The sequence below is a fragment of the Spermophilus citellus genome (genome assembly GCF_964194105.1).
Source record: "Spermophilus citellus genome assembly, chromosome: 8".
NCBI classification, from domain to species: Eukaryota; Metazoa; Chordata; class Mammalia; order Rodentia; family Sciuridae; genus Spermophilus; species Spermophilus citellus.
In genome coordinates this window covers 39,178,711-39,200,291 of record NC_138189.1, presented here as the reverse complement: position 1 = coordinate 39,200,291, position 21,581 = coordinate 39,178,711, and the positions used below count along the sequence as shown (strand labels likewise).

Genomic DNA, 21,581 nt, shown 5'->3' with positions numbered 1-21,581 from the left:
AGCTGGGGGACTCCTGTATAATGTTTCCCCAATTGCCTATTCCCTCCGACACAGCTGGGCAGGTTCAGAGGACCCCAAGGACAAGTACAATATTACTGAGTACTTGGTAGGGCCATGACTTTAAAATTTTTTTGATAGTAATGCACAGTTCATGTATTTTACCTTGCATCAAAATGTATACATAGATACACTTTTAAAATAATGGAAGTTTCAAGGATATATATCCTTACTCTCTATGTTGATGTACTAATGTTTTCTATTCCATGCCTTTTCTTTCTTCCTATTCTCCTCCACACACACACCCTGCCCCAGCCAAAAAAAAAAAAAGTGGGGGGGGGAGGGCAGGTCACCACCCTAAAAGTGATTTCACACTCATTATTTGAAAAATATATTGTAGGAAGGAGAACAGGCTTTTGTAGCCAAGAGAGAAAGTGGGGTGGGTTCAAGAGGCCTGCTGCCCTTTCCCAGGGGCCTGAGTGGCTTCTCAATTCTTCTGCAGTTACTTTTTTTTTTTTTTTCCTAGTTCAGAATTTAAATTTCTAAAGGCAGGCTCTTGACATTTTTGTAATGGTAAGGTTATTATTTTTTTGTTTGCCTTTTTACTTTAAAGAGCACTGTAAATGTTTTCAAGTTCATCCGGTGCTCTAAAATGTCAGAAGTAATAAATATGGCTTTTAGTAGAACCTTACTCAGAATGGATTCAAGATACTTCCTGTCATTTTGTCTTTAATTGAAGTCACAGGAATCCGGGAGAAGATGTGGGGATGCTGATTTGTACCTCATAATTTAAGCCAAATCAAATAATACATATTTTCTAAAAGAACAGCTATAGTCTTGCTTAAAATGGTAACAGGAAATATTTTGGTTTAAAAAAAAGTCTCATGAATGCAACTTTTAACACACCCTCCAACTTTGAAAATCACAGTGAATACTAATTCATCACCAAATATATTTCAAGGATGGTTGTCATTGTTATATGATATGCTACATAATATCATATGAAATGATGCATTCTAGGAAGGTAGTTTTCAAACTCTAACCTGCAGAGGTGTAGGGCATCTAAGATAACTTGAGAAACAGCCTGGAAGAATCCAGGAGCTAAATGGGAAGAACTCCTGGACACCCTCTGCTACCTGATCAGCTCAGTATTTATTTATCAGTTTTGCACAATTGGTTTCCATCTAAAATTCCTCTGCTTTATTAAAAAACAAACAAATAAAAAAAGATTTGAAACTCTCTATACTGAACATTCTCTCCTGTGTAAAGGGAAACAACCAAATCATATTTTCCTGACCAACTCAGTGTAATTTCCTGAACCAACTCAGGGCCCAAGAGAATTACATCCATATGAAAAGGATGACCGGCGTAGATAACAGATGCATAGCTTATATGAATCTACATATGGCTGAAATTGAAATCTGTCATATTTCCTCTTGACCTTTAAAATTGGCAGTGGTTATGTTTTGATGGCTATGATCTTGATTTTAAAAATTTTATAGTAAAAAATGTCCATTGCATTTAACAAGAGCTGTCCTATAGATTAAAATCATGTGACCCTGTATGTTGTCAACTGAATGTGGGTATTTTAAGTCAGTTTTTGCATTGTGCCAAGTATTAAATCTGTAAATCTTGAAGATTCCTTAAAGTTTGTGTTGCCAGAGTGTACTATAGAAATGTTGTTGTGTCTGTCCCTGACTTTTTCACAATATATTTTGCATTAAAAAAGTAGTTTGAATTACATGTTGGCTTCCTGCAAAAAGCTTAATCCAGAGCTTGAATCAGTCTTTGGGTTTGTGAAAGTGCAAGAGTTTTCCCAAAAAGTGTAGCGTATATTTAAATGTTTGTCTTCGTTCTTTCTAATTCTGTGTGTTTTCCTTTTTGCTAACCAGGAGCTGCAGGTAAGTGTTAGCCTGGTGTGGTTGACTGTTTCTTTGTTGTCATCTGTGATATACTTGTCCTTCTTGTGGTCTCATTCATGTTTGTGTATTAGAATAGAAATGGCCTAGAAAATAGATTTAGTTGGACCCTCAATAGACAGAACATCAAGAAAATTGTTTAACAACAGGTTATCAATGAAATAATTTTGATCTCTTTCAAGATAGAGATTTAATGATGTGTTTAAGTTAAAAGAAATTGAAGGGCTGATTGAAACTCTGCTTTGGATAATACATTCAGTATTCTTCATCTGGTACATGTCCTCTGGTGTCTTACATTTACAGCATGTAGAAACATAGGTTTACAGTCTTAGCAATCACGTCTTCCTTTTCCAGGGTGAAAGTATGGACAATTTCAATTGGGGAGTCCGTCGGCGCTCACTGGACAGTATTGACAAAGGGGACACGCCATCTCTCCAGGAGTACCAGTGTTCTAGCAGCACCCCCAGCCTGAACCTGACAAACCAGGAGGACACAGACGAGTCCTCAGAAGAGGAGGCGGCTCTCACAGCCAGCCAGATTCTCTCACGCACACAGATGGTATACAGTTAACTTTCCTTCTAGTGAAAATGGTCTCATTTGACTCTTTAACTTCCAGCTTAGAAATTGTTTCCTGGTCTCCAATATTCATGTCATTATGGGCAAAGTGCACACCTGAAATGAAAATGCAAAATATCAGTGTTAAAGGAGTGTTCCTTATGACAGAACTAAACTTTGTTATAGCATGCCCATGAGCAGTTAGGATATAGTTCATCTTGCTTTCTCTCCTGTTCATGAGTTGTTTTGGCACCTTTAAGGGCTCTCCTCTTCAACAGTACCTATTTCTGGTATCACTGTGAACACCACACCCACTCTTCTTTCCTAGAGTAGTGTGCAAGATGGAGCAAGATGGAGTAAGTAGTATGCTTGCACTAAGTCAATTATGTGGAATTTCTCATCCACATCCCAAGGGCCAGATGACAGAGTTAGAGAGTGAAAAAATGGGAAATAAATGCTGCGAGAGCCATCTCTTTTTTCAGAAATATGGGGATGTAAGAAAAGCTAAATTTGAAGCCAGGTAGGGTCAGGAGTTGGATGGCAATGTGAGAATTAGCCACCATGAGACACTTGACAGCAAGCAACCACAGAAGCCTATGGTCGGCGATGTTTACCCAATTCTTATATGAAAGCCTTTTTCATACTAAAGCAAACTATGTCTCCCTTTAATGGAGACCCATTTGCTCTATTTGGTCACGTGCCTACACTGATGTTGCACCTGGCTGACTTTCGACAAGACGTAAAGTTGTCAGTTTGTGGTTGGCTTCCTGTTTTGACACTTCACTGTTACCCTAGTACGTCTTTCTATATCACCCATGTTTAAGGGTTAAATGATAAACGATTGCTGCTAGCCGCAGCAGCAGCAGCGGTCACTTCCTGAGTGACAGCCAGCTCTGTGCAAGGTGTCTCATAAGCACTAGTCTCTGTAGCTCACCCCAGCCACACAGGGTATTGCTGAATTGCAGATTAAGTGACTTGCCCCAAGAAGCAGCTAGTGAGTGGATTTGAACCAGCCAGTCTATCTCTAGTGCCGTGCACCTAAGACTTGATCCTCCAAAGAATGTTTTTTCATGTAAAGGAATAGTCAAGTTCCTGGCCACAGGGTCTGACTGAATGAGGCAGCCCATAGGCTTGAAGACAGCTTTGCCTTTGTGTAATTGTGTCTTAAGCTTTGCCTCTATGTGATTGCAACTATAGGCTTGGGGGTACAGGTACTTTTTACTAAAACACTGTGTGACTCTGGTCAAGTTACCTAACATTGCCTTTAAAATGGGACCCCTGATAGTGTATGCCTCTCAGGTATTTATGAGGAGGAAAGTCTCCTGGCATACAGTAAGTGCTTAATAAAAGATCTTAGCCTGGCACAATGTCACATACCAGTAATCCCAGTGACTGGGGGGGCTGAAGCAGGAGGATTACAAGTTTGAAACCAGCCTGGACAATTAATAAGACCATGTTTTTTTGTTTGTTTGTTTGTTTGTTTTAAAGAGAGAGAGAGAATTTCAATATTTATTTTTCGGTTTTTTGGTGGACACAATATCTTTGTTGGTATGTGGTGCTGAGGATCGAACCCGGGCCGCACGCATGCCAGGCGAGCACGCTACCGCTTGAGCCATATCCCCAGCCCAACAAGACCATGTTTGAAAATAAAAAATAAAAAGGGCTAGGGGTGTAGCTCAGTGGTAAAGTATCAGGGGTTCAATCCCTAATATTGCTCCCCATCCCCCCCCAAAATTTTAAAGTTGCTTCCTCTTTATAGGAAAAATATTAATTTTTGCTTCTGTACCCTTCGTCATAAACTTGATGTTTCTTATGTTGAATATTGACCCCAAGAAAACTATAACCCTGCTTAAAAGGAAAAGGCATACATATCTTTTTTTTTAATTAGTAATAATTGCTTTTCAAAGAAAATAAACCTCACCAAATATGGCTCGCCATTATAACAACTTTATATTTTTTCCCGTTTTTTTTTTCCTTTCTCTTATTGAAATTGTGCAATGTTAATTTTTGCTTGTATAAGTGAGTGGCCACTTGATGTGGGTGCCTGCCCCTCCTTCAAGACTGCATCTTGAGAACTCCTAATGCCTGGCGCTGGAGGTCCAAGGGCTCCTACCTTCACAAATCCTCAGACCAACTGAAATAGAAACTTCAACCATAAAAAATACAAAAGACGAGCATAATTTTCTAGAGCTCTTCCACTTTTTTTTGGCGAGACATATTCATACATACTTAGCTTTCTGCTGGGGAGTCAGCTGCTTGCATTAATGCCCATTCTTGTGTAGACTGGAAAAAAGTTAACTAGGAAGTTCCGGAAGCTTTTTATAACTAAATTTCTAAAATATTATGGTGTAGAATACTTCTTGTGGCTTTTATGACCATCTCAGGCACATAAATGGATTCCTCATTTCACTCTCTCCCCTGACAGTTAAACAACGACTCTGCAGTCGATGAAACCATTCTGGACCATCCCGACTTACTTCTTCAGTCTCAGGATTCCACTGGCAGCAACACCACGGAAGAAGTGCTTCAGATCCGAGACGAGACCCCAAGCTCGGAGACTGGTCTAAATAATGCTAGTAGCCAGCTGCCTGAGGTGGGGAGAAATGGGGCTGGCGCATGGCCAATCTAGGTTCTTCCTAGCACTGTTCCATCCCTTGCTTTTCTTTCCAAAGAGTTTTCATCTGATGTGCTAATTATTTGATTCATTCCCAGTATTTCTAACCTGTTGGGTTGTTATAAACAAAGTAGTCAAATCCGATTTTTTTTTTAAGTCAGTAGGTAATGGAAATGACCCACAGGTTAAAAATAATCTCCAGTGTTTCAATGAGCATTTTGTGTTGCAGTGTGTGACTCGGTTACTGGGCAGGTGCTTCTCTGGGAGTGGCAGGCATCATTTGTGGCGCTACGTTTTCTTTGAAGGATGGCTTTTGCTTTTCCTTCCCTTTTTGCTTTGTGTTGGGTTCATGTGATTGGTGCTGTGATTGGGATCAGGACCTCAGGCCAGCTGTGTTCGCAGTTGGTTAAAGGAAATTTCTTAAAAAGACTTTGGAGCCACTAGTATTTATGTTTTTTGGAAAGGCCTGAGAGAAGTAAGCCAGATTCCAAGCTATTGACTGACCAAAAATAAGTAAGTACTAGTTTTCTGAGTGGTTTTTTTTTTTAAAGACTATTATAGATTACTTTAAAAAATGTAATTGCTATAGCTTTCTCTGGTATGTTCTTTGATGCCTTGGTGTAGGTATTAGAAACTGCTATATTTTTGTCAGTGTTAACCACATTAATATAGTTACTGGATCTATACTAATCTAGCTACTAGATCTCATTATTTTAGTAAGGTGAATTCTCATGTTCTTAAAGTTGACGATTTATTTTCCATATTTGAATTCTCCTCAACTGTATGCAGATATATTTTGGAATGAAGGCATTTTGGCTTCCTTACTAGCAGTCTTGAAAATACTTATACTACTATGGCTAATGTTTAGTCAATTCAATTAATGAAATATTTATTGTGATTTCACTATATGCCTAGCAAGCACCTAAGAAAGCAAGAATAACACATGGCTCTGTTCTAAGGCGTTTTCTGTCCATGTTAAGGAAGACAAAGATTTTTTTTTAAAATTACATTTTCATATGAAAAACAGTAATTCAAGTAATTCAGGTTCAAGGCTATGTGAAAATTCAGAGGAGAGATCAGCTGAGCCTTGGGGATATTAGTGGTAAAAGATAGACTTCAGGGCAACCAGCACCTTCAGGCAGAGGGACGCCATGTGGAAGACCGGGCATCATGAGACAGCTTGGTGTGCTCGGGTAACTACAAGAAGCTCAGTGTTTATGAGAATAACATGGACGAGGTGAATAGAATCTAAGACATTCTGGGTCCTATGGGCCATTCTAAAGACAGGCTTTAGTGTGAGATAATAGGAAGTCATGTGGGCTTTTTTTTTTTTTTTTTAATATATGGGATAGTCAGCTTTCCATGTCTGCCTGAGATAATCAACTTCAAAAGAAGAAAAGTTTATTTTGACTCAGTTTTAGAGGTTTCATTCCATGACCAGTTGAACCTGTTGCTTTGGGCCTGCAGGGGCACATTTAAGCAGAAGCATGTGGCAGAGCAGAGCTGTTCACCTCACTGGCCTGGAACAAAATAGAAAGGAAGAGGAAGGTGGGGTCCCAGTATCTCCTCAGAGCCTATCCCCAGTGACTTGAGACCTCCCACTAGGCCCTACCTCTTAAAGGTCCACTACTTCCCAATATTGTGCCCTGCTGCGGGCAAGGCTTTACCAAATGGGCTGCTGGAAGACAGTTCAGACCTAAGCTGAACAATACCTATTATGTGATAAGCACTGTGCCAGATATATAGATGAAGATAGAGGGCATATATGAGCTTTCCTTCATTGATTTAATCAGCATCTACTGAGTCCCTACCTCAAGCCAGACATTATTCCAGGCACAATAAGACAGTGGCTCCTCATGTTATGGAGCCTAGTCACAGGAGTGACCAATAATGAACAAGTAAAACAAAAAAATAACAAAGTATCCATCCTATTAATTGCACTATGAAAATATCATAGTAATGTGGTTTGAGGCGAGGGAGAACGCATTTGAGGTGAAGCCTAAATAATAAGTAGCCAGTCAATGAAGATTTAGAGGGAAAATGTTCCAGGCAGAGGAAGCAGCAGTTTAAAAGACTCTGGGTCATGTAGAGAACAAAGAGCTGTCTAATGGGGCTGGAAGGCAGTAACGGGGCAGGGGAGCAGGAGTCCCAGGGTGAGCAGCAGGCCACAGACTGGTAACCATGAGAGATTTCTAAACAGAAGGACATGATCTGATTATGCCTACTTTTAAAATCTTGGCTCCCCCTCCCCCACCACTCCACCTTGGAAAATGGAATGTAGGCTATAGTGCCTGTCACATGGAGCTTGCAGTTAGGTGCCTGTCATCAGGGGAGAGTTATAGTCTTCTTTGTGTCCTTGTGAAGTCTCTATGATGGAGATGTGGGTGGCAGATTGGAAAAAGTTAAGAAGGTAAGCTAGAAGCAAAAGAGCTAGAGAAGAGGAGGGCCTGAACTGAGATGGTGCATGAACATAAAAAAATCTTTGCAGGAGAGACTTGAGAGAGTGACAGGTGCACTTTAGATGGCATTCCTTTCACTGTCTGAAGATTTGTTCCGTAGCTGTACCATTAGTTATGAATCTAATCTGTCCCATCTGGATTGGATCATAGCCTATTAAAAAGTCAACAGACCTGCTCATTAGAAACAGTGAAAAACAGATTGGTACAAGAAACACCTTTTTAATCAAAGCAGCATGGCAGCGGCTAGATATTTTAATTTCATTTTAAAAGGGGCAAAATCTTCTATTCTGGGTTATGAAAGTTACTATCATAGTGAGGGAAATTACCTCCTAAAAACTTCATATATATTGCAACCAATATGTTCTTTCAATTGGGGCATCCACCCATTATTTATCTGTTGTAGTGGACCTACTTGCTAAGCACTATAAAGTTCCTGGGACCATTGTTTCTTTTAAAGGGAAAACACTTTGGTTTTACTGGGTGGTGCTGGTATTGTTGCTGCTGTTGTTTATTTCCTTTTTTTTTTTTTTTTTTAAAGAGAGAGAGAGAGAGAGAGAGAGAGATTTATTAACATTTTTTTTTTTTGTTCTCGGCGGACACAACATCTTTGTTGGTATGTGGTGCTGAGGTTCGAACCCGGGCCGCACGCATGCCAGGCGAGCGCGCTACCGCTTGAGCCACATCCCCAGCCCCTGTTTATTTCCTTTAATTGTGGTGAATTCATTACTACCACACACGTCATGACAGTAAGAATGAAAGGGGTATTCTAACACCACACTATTTCGTTTACAAACAGTTCTGATGCTAAAACAGTCTCCCACAGAGAGTAATGCTACACTGCACCTGTTGGCTATATTGGTCCAATTCGTTTTTCCTTCATGGCCTAATAGTGTCAGATGACCCAAAATTGCCTCTTGTTAAAAAAACAAAAAAGGTGTTTAAGTATATTAATATAAACATATTAAAATAAAATCAATCATTTTAAAAATCAACTTTTTAAAATATACAATTAATTTCAATAGGTGAAATATTTTATGAGTTAAAAGAATATTCCTTAAAGTATTTGAATTTTTCCCTTAAATTATGTTCACATTGGGAAGATCAAAGAGAATGGGCTAATGCATTTCATGTCATGATAGAAATTCAGAACTATTTGTCCCTTCTCTGCAACATATACAAATTATACTCTGATCTCTAGAAAGAATTGAGTTCTTCATTTGTATTTATTAGAAAAATCTTCACTGAGGGTTATAACAACTTAGAATCAAATTCATGAGCCCCATAAATAATTCCTTATAGAAAATGAATCTTAATGTTACATACAAAGTATGTGTGTATGTCATTGTTTAGTAAGGTAAAGGCCAAGGAAATTTGATTCTCAAAATCTACATATACAAAAGGAAATCCATTAGCCCAGAAGCACTTTCTTCATAAAGTCTAGGTTTTATTAGAATGTTTCTGTATATAATAATTACTGATAAAATGTTGTTTTTGAAATTACAATTTGACAAATATAACCAAATATAGGTGTGAATTAATGAATATTGATTCATTCAAATTAATGGAAAAGTAAGACTGGGTATGGTGGTATAATCCCTGTAACTCAGGATGCTGAGGCAGGGAGATAACAAGTTCTAGGCCAGCCTCATCAACTTAGTGAGACCAGGTCTCAAAATAATAAATAAATAGAGTTGGTATGGCTCAGTGGTGGACTGCCCCTGAGTTCAACTCCCCAGTACAAAAAAAAAAAAAAGGTAAAAGGGAATAGAGATTATTATCAATAAAATTTGTAGATGTAGAAGTATCTCTAGTACTGTCTCATAAATTCTCTTTCCCAACTAATTAATGCCTTCAATGGCCAAATCTTTTTTAAAAAATTTTTAGATGGAAACTATGAAGTATATTGAATATAAGCTATTGTACTATATTATTTTAAGCGCTATTCTGTGAAGACGTAAGAGTTTGCTGCTATCCCTGCACTGTGTTTTCTTCCCATATTCCTGTGTCTTTGATGTCCTGTCATCCCTTTCCATGGAGCACCATCCCTATGTGGCTTTCTCTAAGGAGACTGGTCTCAATTTTCTCAAACAGTTGCAGTCTCCCCTTCTTTGAGTACCAGTGGTCATTTGTATGTTGCTGATGGTATTCACCATTCACTTACCACATGCTAATATATACTGTTGTCAATTGCATGTTAGCTGAACCCCATTAGTAGATCATGAACTAATTGTGGTCAGGAATTAATTTATACCTGAGCACTTGCCCAGAATCTGATAGAAATCCTTCATTTTATCAATTCTACAGATGAATGAATTAAGGTGAGACTAATCTGAGGTCAGAATGTCTGGCTTTTACTTCTCATATTTTGAAAGGAAAATTCTAATTTTTATTTATAAAAGATAAAATACTACTATATAGATAAAGCAACTTAAGTCCAAATACTGAAAGAAGCTGATCTTTATTACCAAAACTCTGAAACCACTAGTACTTACATTCAAACTGACTGAACTAATAATATTCATGCAATTAAAAACTGGTGTTGACACCATTGATCTATACTTTGGAAGTATTTTTCTTTTTTAGTGGTGGTAGTTCATTTAAGATTCTACCTCATGCCAGACATAGCAACATTATTTCAGTAATATTAACAAAGAGAAAACTGATAGTATACTTTATAACATATATTTACTACTGTTATTATTTACATAGGATTAAAAGAATTCCATCATTCTTATTGATAAATGAGCTTACAATTCATTGAATTTTGAAAGTGCATCAGTTTAACCTGATTTAGACTCTAGGTTGATGATGAAGCTTTATGAGTACTCAAAACGGAAATGAGTTAGTATATGACCTGCAAACAGCACCCCCCCCCCCACACACACACACACACACGTTACAAATGTTCAGCTCATTTCTCCTAGGAAGGCCAGCATTGTTAGGTTCAGCATCCTGCTATATGGACAGTCCCCACAGGACCAGTGGGTTCTCTATCTTGAATCATCTCCCAGCTTATAGTCAAAGAATTCACTGTGTTCATATAATTAAAGAAATAGTAGTTCAAATAAGAGAGAGTTTACTATAATAAAATGTTTTAAATCATAGAAGTAGAATAAGAGAAGACATTTTACCAAAGGATATATTTCCAAGTGAACACCCAAATCCTGTACATAAGAGAAAAAAGTAGGGGTAGCAGAGGGGATTCATTGATGGTTTTTTAAGGCAATAAACTATATAACCTCATTTCAAAAAATTTTAGGGCTGTGATTATAACTCAGTGATAGAGTACCTGCCTAATAATCACAAATCCTGGGCTCAAATCCTCAGTACTACCCCACACACAAACACACACACACACAAAATATCCTAGGGCCGATTAAAACTTGTGATCCTCCTGCTGCACCACCACACCCAGCCTAGAACCATTTTAAAAAACAAACAAACACAATTTTATATAATTAGAATTCAAAACCTCTAAAAATTAGACCACTTAAAGAAGATGACTTGATAAAGTGAACTTGAATGGCAGTAGTCACTTATTATGTTCATAAAATTCTTTTTTTTTTAATGTTGTTAAAGTCTGCTAAAAATGTGACCATTTTTACAGGATTCAAATTCAGTATTAAAGGAGGAACATGTTACAGGCTTTGAAGATGAAGGGGCATATATTATACAAGAACAGCAAGACTCTCTTGTCTGTCAAGGAATTCTTGATTTAGAAGAAAGTGAAATGCCAGAGCCTCTGGCTCCTGAAAGCTGCCCTGAGTCAATCTGTGAAGAGGATGTTACCTTAGCCTTGAAAGAACTGGATGAAAGGTGTGAAGAGGAAGAGGCGGACTTCTCTGGACTGTCCAGGTGAGAAGACAGAATCACAAACCTGTAATAAAGTGGTATCTTCTCCTCCATCCTCTCCCAAAAATGCCTCTTATGATTGCTTACTTTCATTTTTCTGTATATTTTTGTATACTCTATTTTCATTTTTAAAGATAAAATTACTTACTGTTATGGGTTTGTTTTCTGTTGATATTCACATAAAGAAAAACAAGTAGGTCATTCCCAAAGCATAGTGTCATTGTGCAGTTAGAGAAGCACACCAAGTTATTTTGTAATCTTTTTATTAGTGGTAAGAGTTTAAAGTTTGGTATTATGTAATAAACAGAAATGATAATTTCTTAGTACTGTAAAATGCTAAATTGTCCCTTTTAGATGTTGATCTTTTCTATATTCAAAATTTATTATCAGAAAGTATGAAGAATTCCCAAATAGGACTTTTACTTACTCGTGGGCTGGAGTAAACAACTATTTACTTACTCGTGGGCTGGAGTAAACAACTATTACCTATAGAGATTTTTGTTTTTGTTTTTGTTAGCAGTATTAGGGCTTGAACCCAGGGATACCCTATTACTAAGCTACATCTCCAGCTTCTCTTCCCACTTTTTTTTTTTTTTTTTTTTTGAGACAAGGTTTCACTAAAGTCTCCCTGGCTGACCTCAAATTTGGAATCCTCCTACCTTAGCTACCCAAATTACCAATTTTGCAGGGGGCAGCGGGGTGCAGTGGGTACCAGGGATTGAACTCAGGAGTTCTCAGCCACTAAACCACATGCTCAGTCCTATTTTGTATTTTATTTAGAGACGGTCTCACTGGGTTGCTCAGCACCTCACCATTGCTGAGTCTGGCTTTGAACTCAAGAGTCTCCTGTCTCAGCCTCCTGAGCCGCTGAAATTACAGACAGGTGTGCACCACCATGCCCAGCTTACCAATGTTTTTTAAAGGAAATTCTGGTGGCTATTATGAAACTTATATACCAAACAATTCTATGACGATTAAATTTTATATTTAAATTTTATAAATATTCATGGTTCAGAATAATATATTTAATAATCATCAGATGTTTCAGTTTTATAATAAAACATCATACTTTCATACCTCCTGTGATAATAGGGTTTTAATCTATAACATATATGGGAAGTTGTTTTTTGTTTTTATTCTCAATTAGAATACTTACCTATATTTGAAAGTAAATATCCAGGTAATAATAATAATAAAAAATCTTAGTGATACCTTTTTCTACCTACTATCTTGGATAGAGCAGTAGCCCATGCAATTACACAATCAAGTACAAGGTCAGAGACAATTGAAATGATATTAAGGTAAATACTCTAAATACACTTTCAGGTTTCTAAAAGGCCAAGCCAGTCAATTACTTTGTCCAAGTACTACACTGAAACAGAATGGTTCATTCCCACTAAGCACAGAGGTTATCTACTCTAGCTTTCAGGACACCTTTTGTTAAAATCACTCACTTCTGTGACATTTGTAAAGTATGAAACCAGTTGTCAGCTTTACTTTGATATTTTTCTCTAATCTTGATTCAGGTCCCTGTCTTTCATGTGAATTGCTCTATGATTTCTGTAAAGCCGTATGGATCAATCTATCTCATAATGAATCATGTAATTTTATATCCCAAGTTACTTATTTCTTTATGGAGTGTCTAACTCAAAACACTTCATCTTTTTTTCATTGTTCTATTTGTGTAAGTATGATCTGGCAGTGGGATTATAGATTCCTCAAGGGAAATGGCCAGGTCTTTTGTTTCTTTTGAGTCAAATCTATCATCTGTCATACTGAGAGGCACATTGTATGTGTTCATGAAATCACTGAGCTAGCAGTGAGCTGTGTGCTGTGGCTAATGGCACTGGCTTTGTACCTGTGGTCCTGGATTCATATTGTGGCTCTGTCATTTCCTATCAAGTAACCTAGGCACATTATTTATTTAACCTCACTGAACTATTTCCTCATTCGTAAAATAAATAGTAATGAAGTTATGAAGATTGAATAAAATGATCCATGTAAAGCACCAAACACAACCCTTTACACAAAAATATCATCATCATGTGGGGCTGCTCAAATAAGAAGTGTCCAGAATTAACCATTTGAATGAATGCATTCTAATCTGTATCATTCATAGAAGTTACTGATATTAATCCACAGCAGAAGCATTTATAGAACTTGAGTTATTTTGCAGTAGCCACTTGAAATTAAGGGTTCTAATTCCAAAGATGCTTAGCAGAAAAAAAATGTATTTGTTTATGCTTTCTTATAAATTGTTTAGATCTTTGTATTTTCCAAGACAGTATTTTGACTACCATGATATTTGTGTCAGCAGTCAGGATGAAGAAGAGCAAGATGGTTTTCCAGAAGTTCAGACATCACCTCTACCATCGCCCTTTCTTTCTGCCATAATAGCGGCTTTCCAGCCAGTGGCGTATGATGATGAAGAAGAAGCCTGGCGCTGCCACGTCAATCAGATGCTGTCTGACATGGACGGATCCTGTGCAGTGTTCACTTTTCATGTGTTTTCTAGATTGTTTCAGGTGAGTGACGTTTGTTTCAGAACTCATTATAATTATCTCATACAGGTTTTTCTTCTAACATCAATATCTCAAATTTTAATGTCCCTGCTATCTTGTTTTTTAATTGGTTCTTTTTTTAGTTATACAGAGGATTCATTTCGACATAATTATAAAAACAAGGAATATAATCTGTTCTCATTCATTCCCCAGTACTTCACTTTTCTCCTCCCCATTTCCTTCCCTCTACTCATCTTTCTGCTATTTATTTATAGGGTTGTTTTTTTGTAATTAGTGTCTTGTAGAAGTACGTGATGGTGAGATTCCCGGTGGTATAGTCATATATTTCACACATAGGGGAATGAATCTGACTTAACTTTCCTTTTTTTTTTTTTTTTTGGTAAGCTAGTGCTATTTCTTAGACTTACAGAGTGACATTATAGTACTGCTGGTGTATTACACAATTACTAGTACAGATACGTCCCCTTAGGCAGTTAAAAAAACAACTTCAACACAATATCTGAGCAGTTTCTTCAGTATGCTAGGGACCAACACAGACACCAGAGAAATGAAAGCATAGTCTCTGCCTTCAAGGAGCTCACAGACAGTATCACAAAGCTTCTAGTCAAGTGTAAAATGAATTGAAACTTTTGTCAGGTGTGGTGGCACAAGCCTGGAATCCCAGCAGCAGGAGGATCGCAAGTTCAAAGCCAGCCTCAGCAAAAACAAGGCTCTAAGCAACTCAGTGAGACTCTCTCTCTAAATAAAATACAAAATAGGGCTAGAGATGTAGCTCAGTGGTTGAGTGCCCCTGAGTTTAATCCCCAGTACCAAAAAAAGAAAAATGAATTGGAACTTTCATCACTGTGGGGACCTTGACAATTTTAGCTATTAAGGTTGCTTTCAACCCTAAACCAATAAGTGTGATCATTTATTGCAAACTCACTGCATGCAAGGCAGTCTGCTAAATGCTTTTTAATAAGAATATTCACACCACCACTATGGAACATGGATAGATTTTTAGGTTTCTGTGGAGAGGGAAAGTAAAGCAGAGAGAAATGACACTAGTTAAGTCATTATCCTCTGAACTGTCTACCACCTGTCCTCCCTATCTCCACAAACTTTACCCATCTTGGAAGACCCAGCTAAAGACGTCTTCTCTCTAAAGTTTTCTTACTCACCCCACCCCAGTGCTGGGGATCAAATCCAGGGCCCCATGCATGCCAGGCAGGCAGACAGATGCTCTATCGCTGAGCCATATTCCCAGTCCCGTCTCTGAAGTTTTGCCAGCCACTCCAGCTTCCAGCTGCACCATCCAGATGTTCTTAAGTGCCTATTAACAGGAGCATCTATTTAATTATGTACTCACCTCATTGTTGGTTGGTTTTCTATATGTGTTATTTTCCTAACAATGACATTATTTCCCAGTGCCTGAAACTGTGGCTTCTCCTTTTTCTTAATCCTAATGCTACCCAACAGCATTACACATATTTATGTAGGTATACATTAGCAATCTGCATAATAATTATAACCCTTGATACTGTCTTAATTTATTGACTGTTTATTTTGAGTAACTGGTTGTTTTATGTGAATAAATATTCTTGGATTCTGAGAAGGTACTACCTTTAATGCATTTTATTACTTTAGTTAAAGTTAAGTCAGATGGCAGTCCAAAGCCAAGGCTCAGAAACTACATTTACCATAAGTTTCTTTACAGGTAGAACTTGACTTTAGAAGAGCTAATTCCTCAGACATGTAAAGGCTTATGATTGTCCTTAGACTATAGAGGTCTCAAGAGTAAGAGAATGAATAGTGTTTATCATTAAATGTTTTCAGTAATTCCATTTTGTAAGTCTTTGGTCATTTTTAAAAATTAATATATTTCCTGAAGAAATATATAAAACATGGATTTGCAAATCAGTTACTAGAATTGTATATATCACTACAATCATTTTAAAATAGAAGTTTGCCCTGATTAAATACATCTTTATTTAAAAGTGAAAAAAAAAGAACTCTTATGAAATCTTAAACTTTTTCTTGCACTTTTCCCCATAGACAATTCAAAGAAAATTTGGAGAAATAACTAATGAAGCAGTCGGCTTTCTTGGTGAAAGTCTGCAGCGCATTGGTACCAAATTTAAAAGTTCTCTGGAAGTGATGATGATGTGTTCAGAATGCCCAACAGTCTTTGTGGATGCTGAAACTGTAAGTTTTTACATGCAGCCTTATTAAGTAGCCTATTTGAATAGCCTCATTCAGTTATGGTTCTTTTTTTTTTTTTTTTTTTTTTTTTTTTTTTAAAGAGAGAGTGAGAGAGGAGAGAGAGAGAGAGAATTTTTAATATTTATTTTTTAGTTCTCGGCGGACACAACATCTTTGTTGGTATGTGGTGCTGAGGATCGAACCCGGGCCGCATGCATGCCAGGCGAGCGCGCTACCGCTTGAGCCACATCCCCAGCCCCAGTTATGGTTCTTTTTTTAAAAGTAATTTGAAATTATAAAGTATCAAAGTTCATATTTTCAACAATTATAAATATCTGGCAACTCATGGTTCCAGTGTATTAGATGCAATGCCCTGTGATTCCCTAGTTCCCACCTCTCCCTGCCCTAGGGCTGGGTGTGCAGCTCAGTGGCCGAGTGCTTTCCTAGCATGTGCTGAGCCCTGGGTTCATTCCCAGCACTACAAAAAAATAAGCTGAAGAGAGTCCCACCCATGATGTGTGCTCTCTCAATTCTTCCTGCGTGGAATATCCAGAGCGCCTGGTCTTTCCCTGACTGTTGCCAAGCCCACTTATGATTAAATAACAACATAGGTAAAGAAATATGGGTTAAAGTGCTTCAAGGAGGTGCCTCTGATGTTGTGTACTGGTCTGACATGCCATTTCTTGCCACCCTCTAGTCCCATTACACTCCTGTTTCAGTGTCCCTTAGACTGAGACAGAATGTAGTAAGGGAGTATCTGACACCCACCCAACAGAGAGTCCATGGCCCAAAAGTTGCCAATCTTGTGACTGATCAGGATTGATAACCTGGATTGTGGTGTTTCTGATTTGACAGCTGATGTCATGTGGTTTGCTGGAGACACTCAAGTTCAGTGTTCTGGAACTGCAAGAACACCTGGATACATACAATGCGAAAAGGGAAGCAGCTGAGCAGGTCAGTCTTCTTTTACCATGTCCAAAAAAAAAAAAAATTAATCTGCTTGTGATATTAGAAAGATTGACCTGGCAGCAGAATTCGCCCACAGGAAAGAAGACCTCTTACCATGGGCTTCTCAGTACTGGCGTGTACTGCTGTGTCCTTTCTTACACTGATCTTTCGTACATGAATGTCCACCTATCTGCTAGGTGTCTAAAAGTGGAATTACTAGGTCATTGAATATACATGTTTGACCTTAGTAGAATCTGCCAAGCAGTTTTCCAGAAGAGGTTATTGTATCAATTTATAGTCCCATCAGAAGTGTTTACGGAATTTCCATTGCTTCATACCTTTGCTATCAGTGTTGCCAATTTTTAAAATGTTTAGTCATTCTGGTAAGGGTGTGGTAATATCTCATTATTTTGCATTTCACTGATGACTAAAACTTGAGCACCTTTTCATATGGCTATCTTCATTTAGATATTTTGCAAATTATGTTTTCAGGTGCCTTGCCCAATTTTACAAATCGGTTGTTTTTCTTGGTTATTTGTAGGAGTTCTTTATTCAGAATATAAGCCTTTTTTTTTTCTTTTTTTGATAAATGCATTAGATATTTTTCCTTCTTTTATGGTTAGTACTTGACTACCTGATCATCTTTTGATGACCAGAAATTTTAATTAAAACCATGTTATTATATTAGTTTTTCCTATTATGGTTATTCCTTTTGTGTCTTCACAAATCATTGCCTAACCTACAAATTAAGGTAGAATCTTAAAAGTATCACTCCTCTGACTCATGTCTCTCCAGCTCCACATCCCCAGAAAGGAAAACTCCTCACCAGTTACAATGAATTTTAGCCTTCATTTGAGCCTTGAGTAAAAAAAAAATAGCATGACAGGAAAACAGGCACTGGGGAGTGTTCTCTATTCACACTCTCTACCATGTCTGTATGTGTGTCTGGAAAGGTGTGGGTCTGTGCCTTACGGGCCAGGTGCAGCCCAGGGCTACATGGTTGGTGCTTATCTTTTAACAGGATGAAAATCAAATAATTACATTGAATAGTGCTCCCCAAAATACTATATCAGTAGGTATGCATTATTAAAAAAAAGAAAAAAGTCATTAAATAATCAGCTGAAAGGTTGGGGTTGTGGCTCAGTGGTAGAGTGCTTGCCTAGCACATGTGAGACCCTGCATTCGATCCTCAGCAAATAAGTAAATAGATAAATAGATAAATAAAGGTAATGTATCCAACTATAAAAATAAATATTTAAAAAATAATCAACTTAAATTATTCTTTTCCAGCGTATTACAGCATATTAATACACTTGGACAAACCTGGCCACAGTAGTGATAATTCAGTATATAAAACTTTCAACATTTTATGTGAACCAAGATTAAAAACAAATTCCATGATAGATGATAGCTGAATTTTGCTGATTAAAAAAAAAAAATCTGCTGATAGCTTTTGACAATGACTGTCACTGGCCATCTCTCACCAGAAAAGCTTAACATGTTTTTCTTCAGATATGCTGTCAAGCAAAGAGCCTTAGGGCCAGTGGAGACTGAATGACTGGGGAAAAAGGGACATAAGGTCAAAGAGATTGTTTTTGAAATAACTGAGATGTCTATTTTTAATTCTTTGCATATAGCACGTTAAGTGTCAATAGAGGATTTTAAATGTCTAATACTAAAATGTTTTTGGTGTCTCCTTAATGTAGCTAGTAGATTCTCTCAAAGCTCTAATGATATTGATACACACACACACACACATTAGTTTTATTATGCTTAATATCACACACACAAAAAAACTAGGATGTCAAAAGAGCTGACAGTATCAAATTGTCAAACCCTAGAAGCTAAACTTGAAAGCTCTTAGCTTTCACTTTGCTTTGGAAATTCTATGGCTTCTATTCTTTTCTGTTCTACCACAATGCTGTTATTTTTATTTGACTGAAGAAAATGTACTTTAAATTAATATCAACCCTTAGGTAAAGAAAAACATTTGGCTTCTACAGGCAATATTCTTTGGAGATAACATGTTTGTCATTCATTACTGTCCAAAAAGACAAGAAAAGAAATAAAAACAAGATTTAAATGGATTTTGGTTTCTGTTTCACTGATTAGAACTGACACCAGCCTTCAGAGAATTAGACTGCTGGTAGGGAGACTTGGTTAATTCTCAGTTGCTTTTATTAAGCCGACCAGAGGAAAAACAAACCTTTCATTTCGCAACTTGTATTAGACAAAGGTCAGGTACAGATTGTGAAGATTTTCAATAAAATCTGCAAAATAAAAATCTTTTTTTTTTTTTTTTTTTGGTACTAGGGATTCAACCCAGAGGGACTTAACCACTGAGCCACATCCTTATCCCTTTTTGTATTTCATTTAGATGTAGGGTCTCACTGAGTTGCTTAGGGCCTCGCTAAATTGCTGAGGCTGGCTTTGAACTTGCGATCCTCCTGCCTCAGGCTCCCAAAGCCACTGGGATTATGGGCATATGCTACAGTACTCAGCTGAAGAAGAATCATCTTTACTGAAAGGGGCAGCATTGGTTCCTAGAATAAAAGGCTGTTCATTGTGTTTTCACTAATAAACTCACAAGTGCAGTCATCTTGTTGAGTATTCCGCTTTCGTTTGTCCGTATAAATGATTAGCCTCCAATGCAAATGAAAGCGCATGTTCACCACCAATCCTAGAACCTCAAGTTACCTTTAAGTGTGTTGTTTCATATGGACAGGCTGTAATGTTACTAGTTCTGCCATTTATGCAGTTACTGTATTAAAATTTACTATTTCTTGTTTCTTTAGTGGTTAGACAATTGTAAGAGGACATTTGGTGCTAAAGAGGACATGTATAGGATAAACACAGATGCACAGGTAAGTCTCTTACCCTTGTTGTGGCCACATTTCTGTATCGGGTAAAACAAATGTGTGATCAAATGTTCTCACCTGCTACTCCTGAAAATAGAGAATATTTGTAAACCTTTTCATTTTGGTTATCAGAATAATCTTTGTAAAAGTTATGTTGAATGAAATATTGGCTTAGTAATGAAAAATTCACTTTAATAAAACTGAAAGGCCAGCTTGTGACTGAAGCTTAATAACATTCCCTAGATAAGCCTGATGGCTATCTGACAGTCCAGGTTGGCTTTTAGTTGCATCTGCCTTTAGAAAAGTAAAAAATTGTTCTGCATTAGTATTCTGCAAATAAATTGTCTGGTTAGGAAAGCAAATCTAAGAGTAACAGGATAAATATCCATATTAGCCTTTCTAAGGGTGAAATTCTGCCGAGATAAATTATAATGATTTCCTCTAGTATGAAGTCCTTATGGATGCAAGGCCCTTTTTATACAACTTAATCTGCTCTCTGTCCCTTTGTGCCAGTACTGTCTTTTGCAGAATAAGCAATCAATATTTATTGAATGTACATGCAAATTTCAGTGTACTTACAAGCAACAATTTAAATCATACATATATAGGTTCATCCGCAAAAACTACACTTTTAGCATATTTAGACTAATCTTTGATAATTCAGAGTTTTGGAATGACATTTTTGCTGTTTCCTGTCATTGTGATGGTCATAGGCTCTGGTTTGTTTTCCATTATATCTCAAAGTAGAGGCTACAGATATGTACACGTTGAGTCAGTTCTATTGTATTTATGCTAATCTAAATTATATGAAATAAAACCTCAAATATAACCTCAGGCTAATATGCCTGACATTGGATTGTACTCAGCTAATGTTTACAGGATGTGACTAGCCAAGTAATTTATGGTAAGCAGAATGGAGCTAAAGTTCACCTTTGCTTAGCAAATCCTTTCTAAATTGCTAGGAATAAATGTTATATAAAGAGTCCTTCAGGGGGAACTATTTATAAAAGCAGGCTTAAGAATGACTTTTAGAAGCTACATTTACATGAAGTCATTCTTTGAAACCACTTCCAAGTTGCTATCAATATTTTAATGTAATTTTCAAGAACATAAATTAAAACTTTTCACTATGTGTTTTACATACATTATCTCCTTTGATTCAAACCTAGTTAGGTCCAATTTCTGAAACTTACTAAATTACATTTGGAATGCAATGTAAAACACATCTGCTTTTGATATTCTGCCCTGTGGCTCACTCAGCACCAATAGAGGGAACCTAGCACCTAATTAGACATTAAACAGTAGGAAGCCTAGAATGAGCTACTCCAGAGACGATCTCCTCATGGGTGAGTATATATTAAGTAAGATTATTGTGTGAGATTATAAGCCAGTCCACTCCTGAAAAAACAATTCATTTGCTTATTTTCTAACTGTAAGTTGTCGGCTTTACTAATGGGAAGTTTTATTGCAGTTGGGTTTTGTTTGAGGATTTCTGGAAAGGATATAAAAATAGAAACTTACAGTAGTCAAGTTTCTCAACATCACATTAGTTCTATTTGATTCTTGATATCGTCTACACAAAAATAAACTACAGCTTAAATGTTTTTCAGTTAATTGGCAAAGAATTTTAAATAAGCACCCTGAATTGTTGCAATAAATGTCTAGAAAACTGTATT

The 21,581-nt window shown here is 37.2% G+C and overlaps 1 protein-coding gene across 9 annotated transcripts in view; it reads left to right on the top strand.

Moving 5' to 3' along the window:
* The window catches only part of FRYL (FRY like transcription coactivator), a 247,605-nt gene that overhangs the window by 220,520 nt on the left and 5,504 nt on the right, over positions 1 to 21,581 (top strand). For 5 of the 9 annotated variants that reach the window (XM_081303036.1, XM_081303038.1, XM_081303037.1 and 2 more), the window contains 7 exons: positions 2,271 to 2,474; positions 4,897 to 5,064; positions 11,152 to 11,399; positions 13,711 to 13,921; positions 15,953 to 16,102; positions 16,955 to 17,053; positions 19,843 to 19,911. In XM_081303036.1, coding sequence (XP_081159162.1) covers positions 2,271 to 2,474; positions 4,897 to 5,064; positions 11,152 to 11,399; positions 13,711 to 13,921; positions 15,953 to 16,102; positions 16,955 to 17,053; positions 19,843 to 19,911 — 1,149 coding nt within the window. The remainder of the gene's footprint in view (positions 1 to 2,270; positions 2,475 to 4,896; positions 5,065 to 11,151; positions 11,400 to 13,710; positions 13,922 to 15,952; positions 16,103 to 16,954; positions 17,054 to 19,842; positions 19,912 to 21,581) is intronic. The other 4 variants (XM_081303041.1, XM_081303035.1, XM_081303040.1 and 1 more) reach the window with 1 other exon arrangement.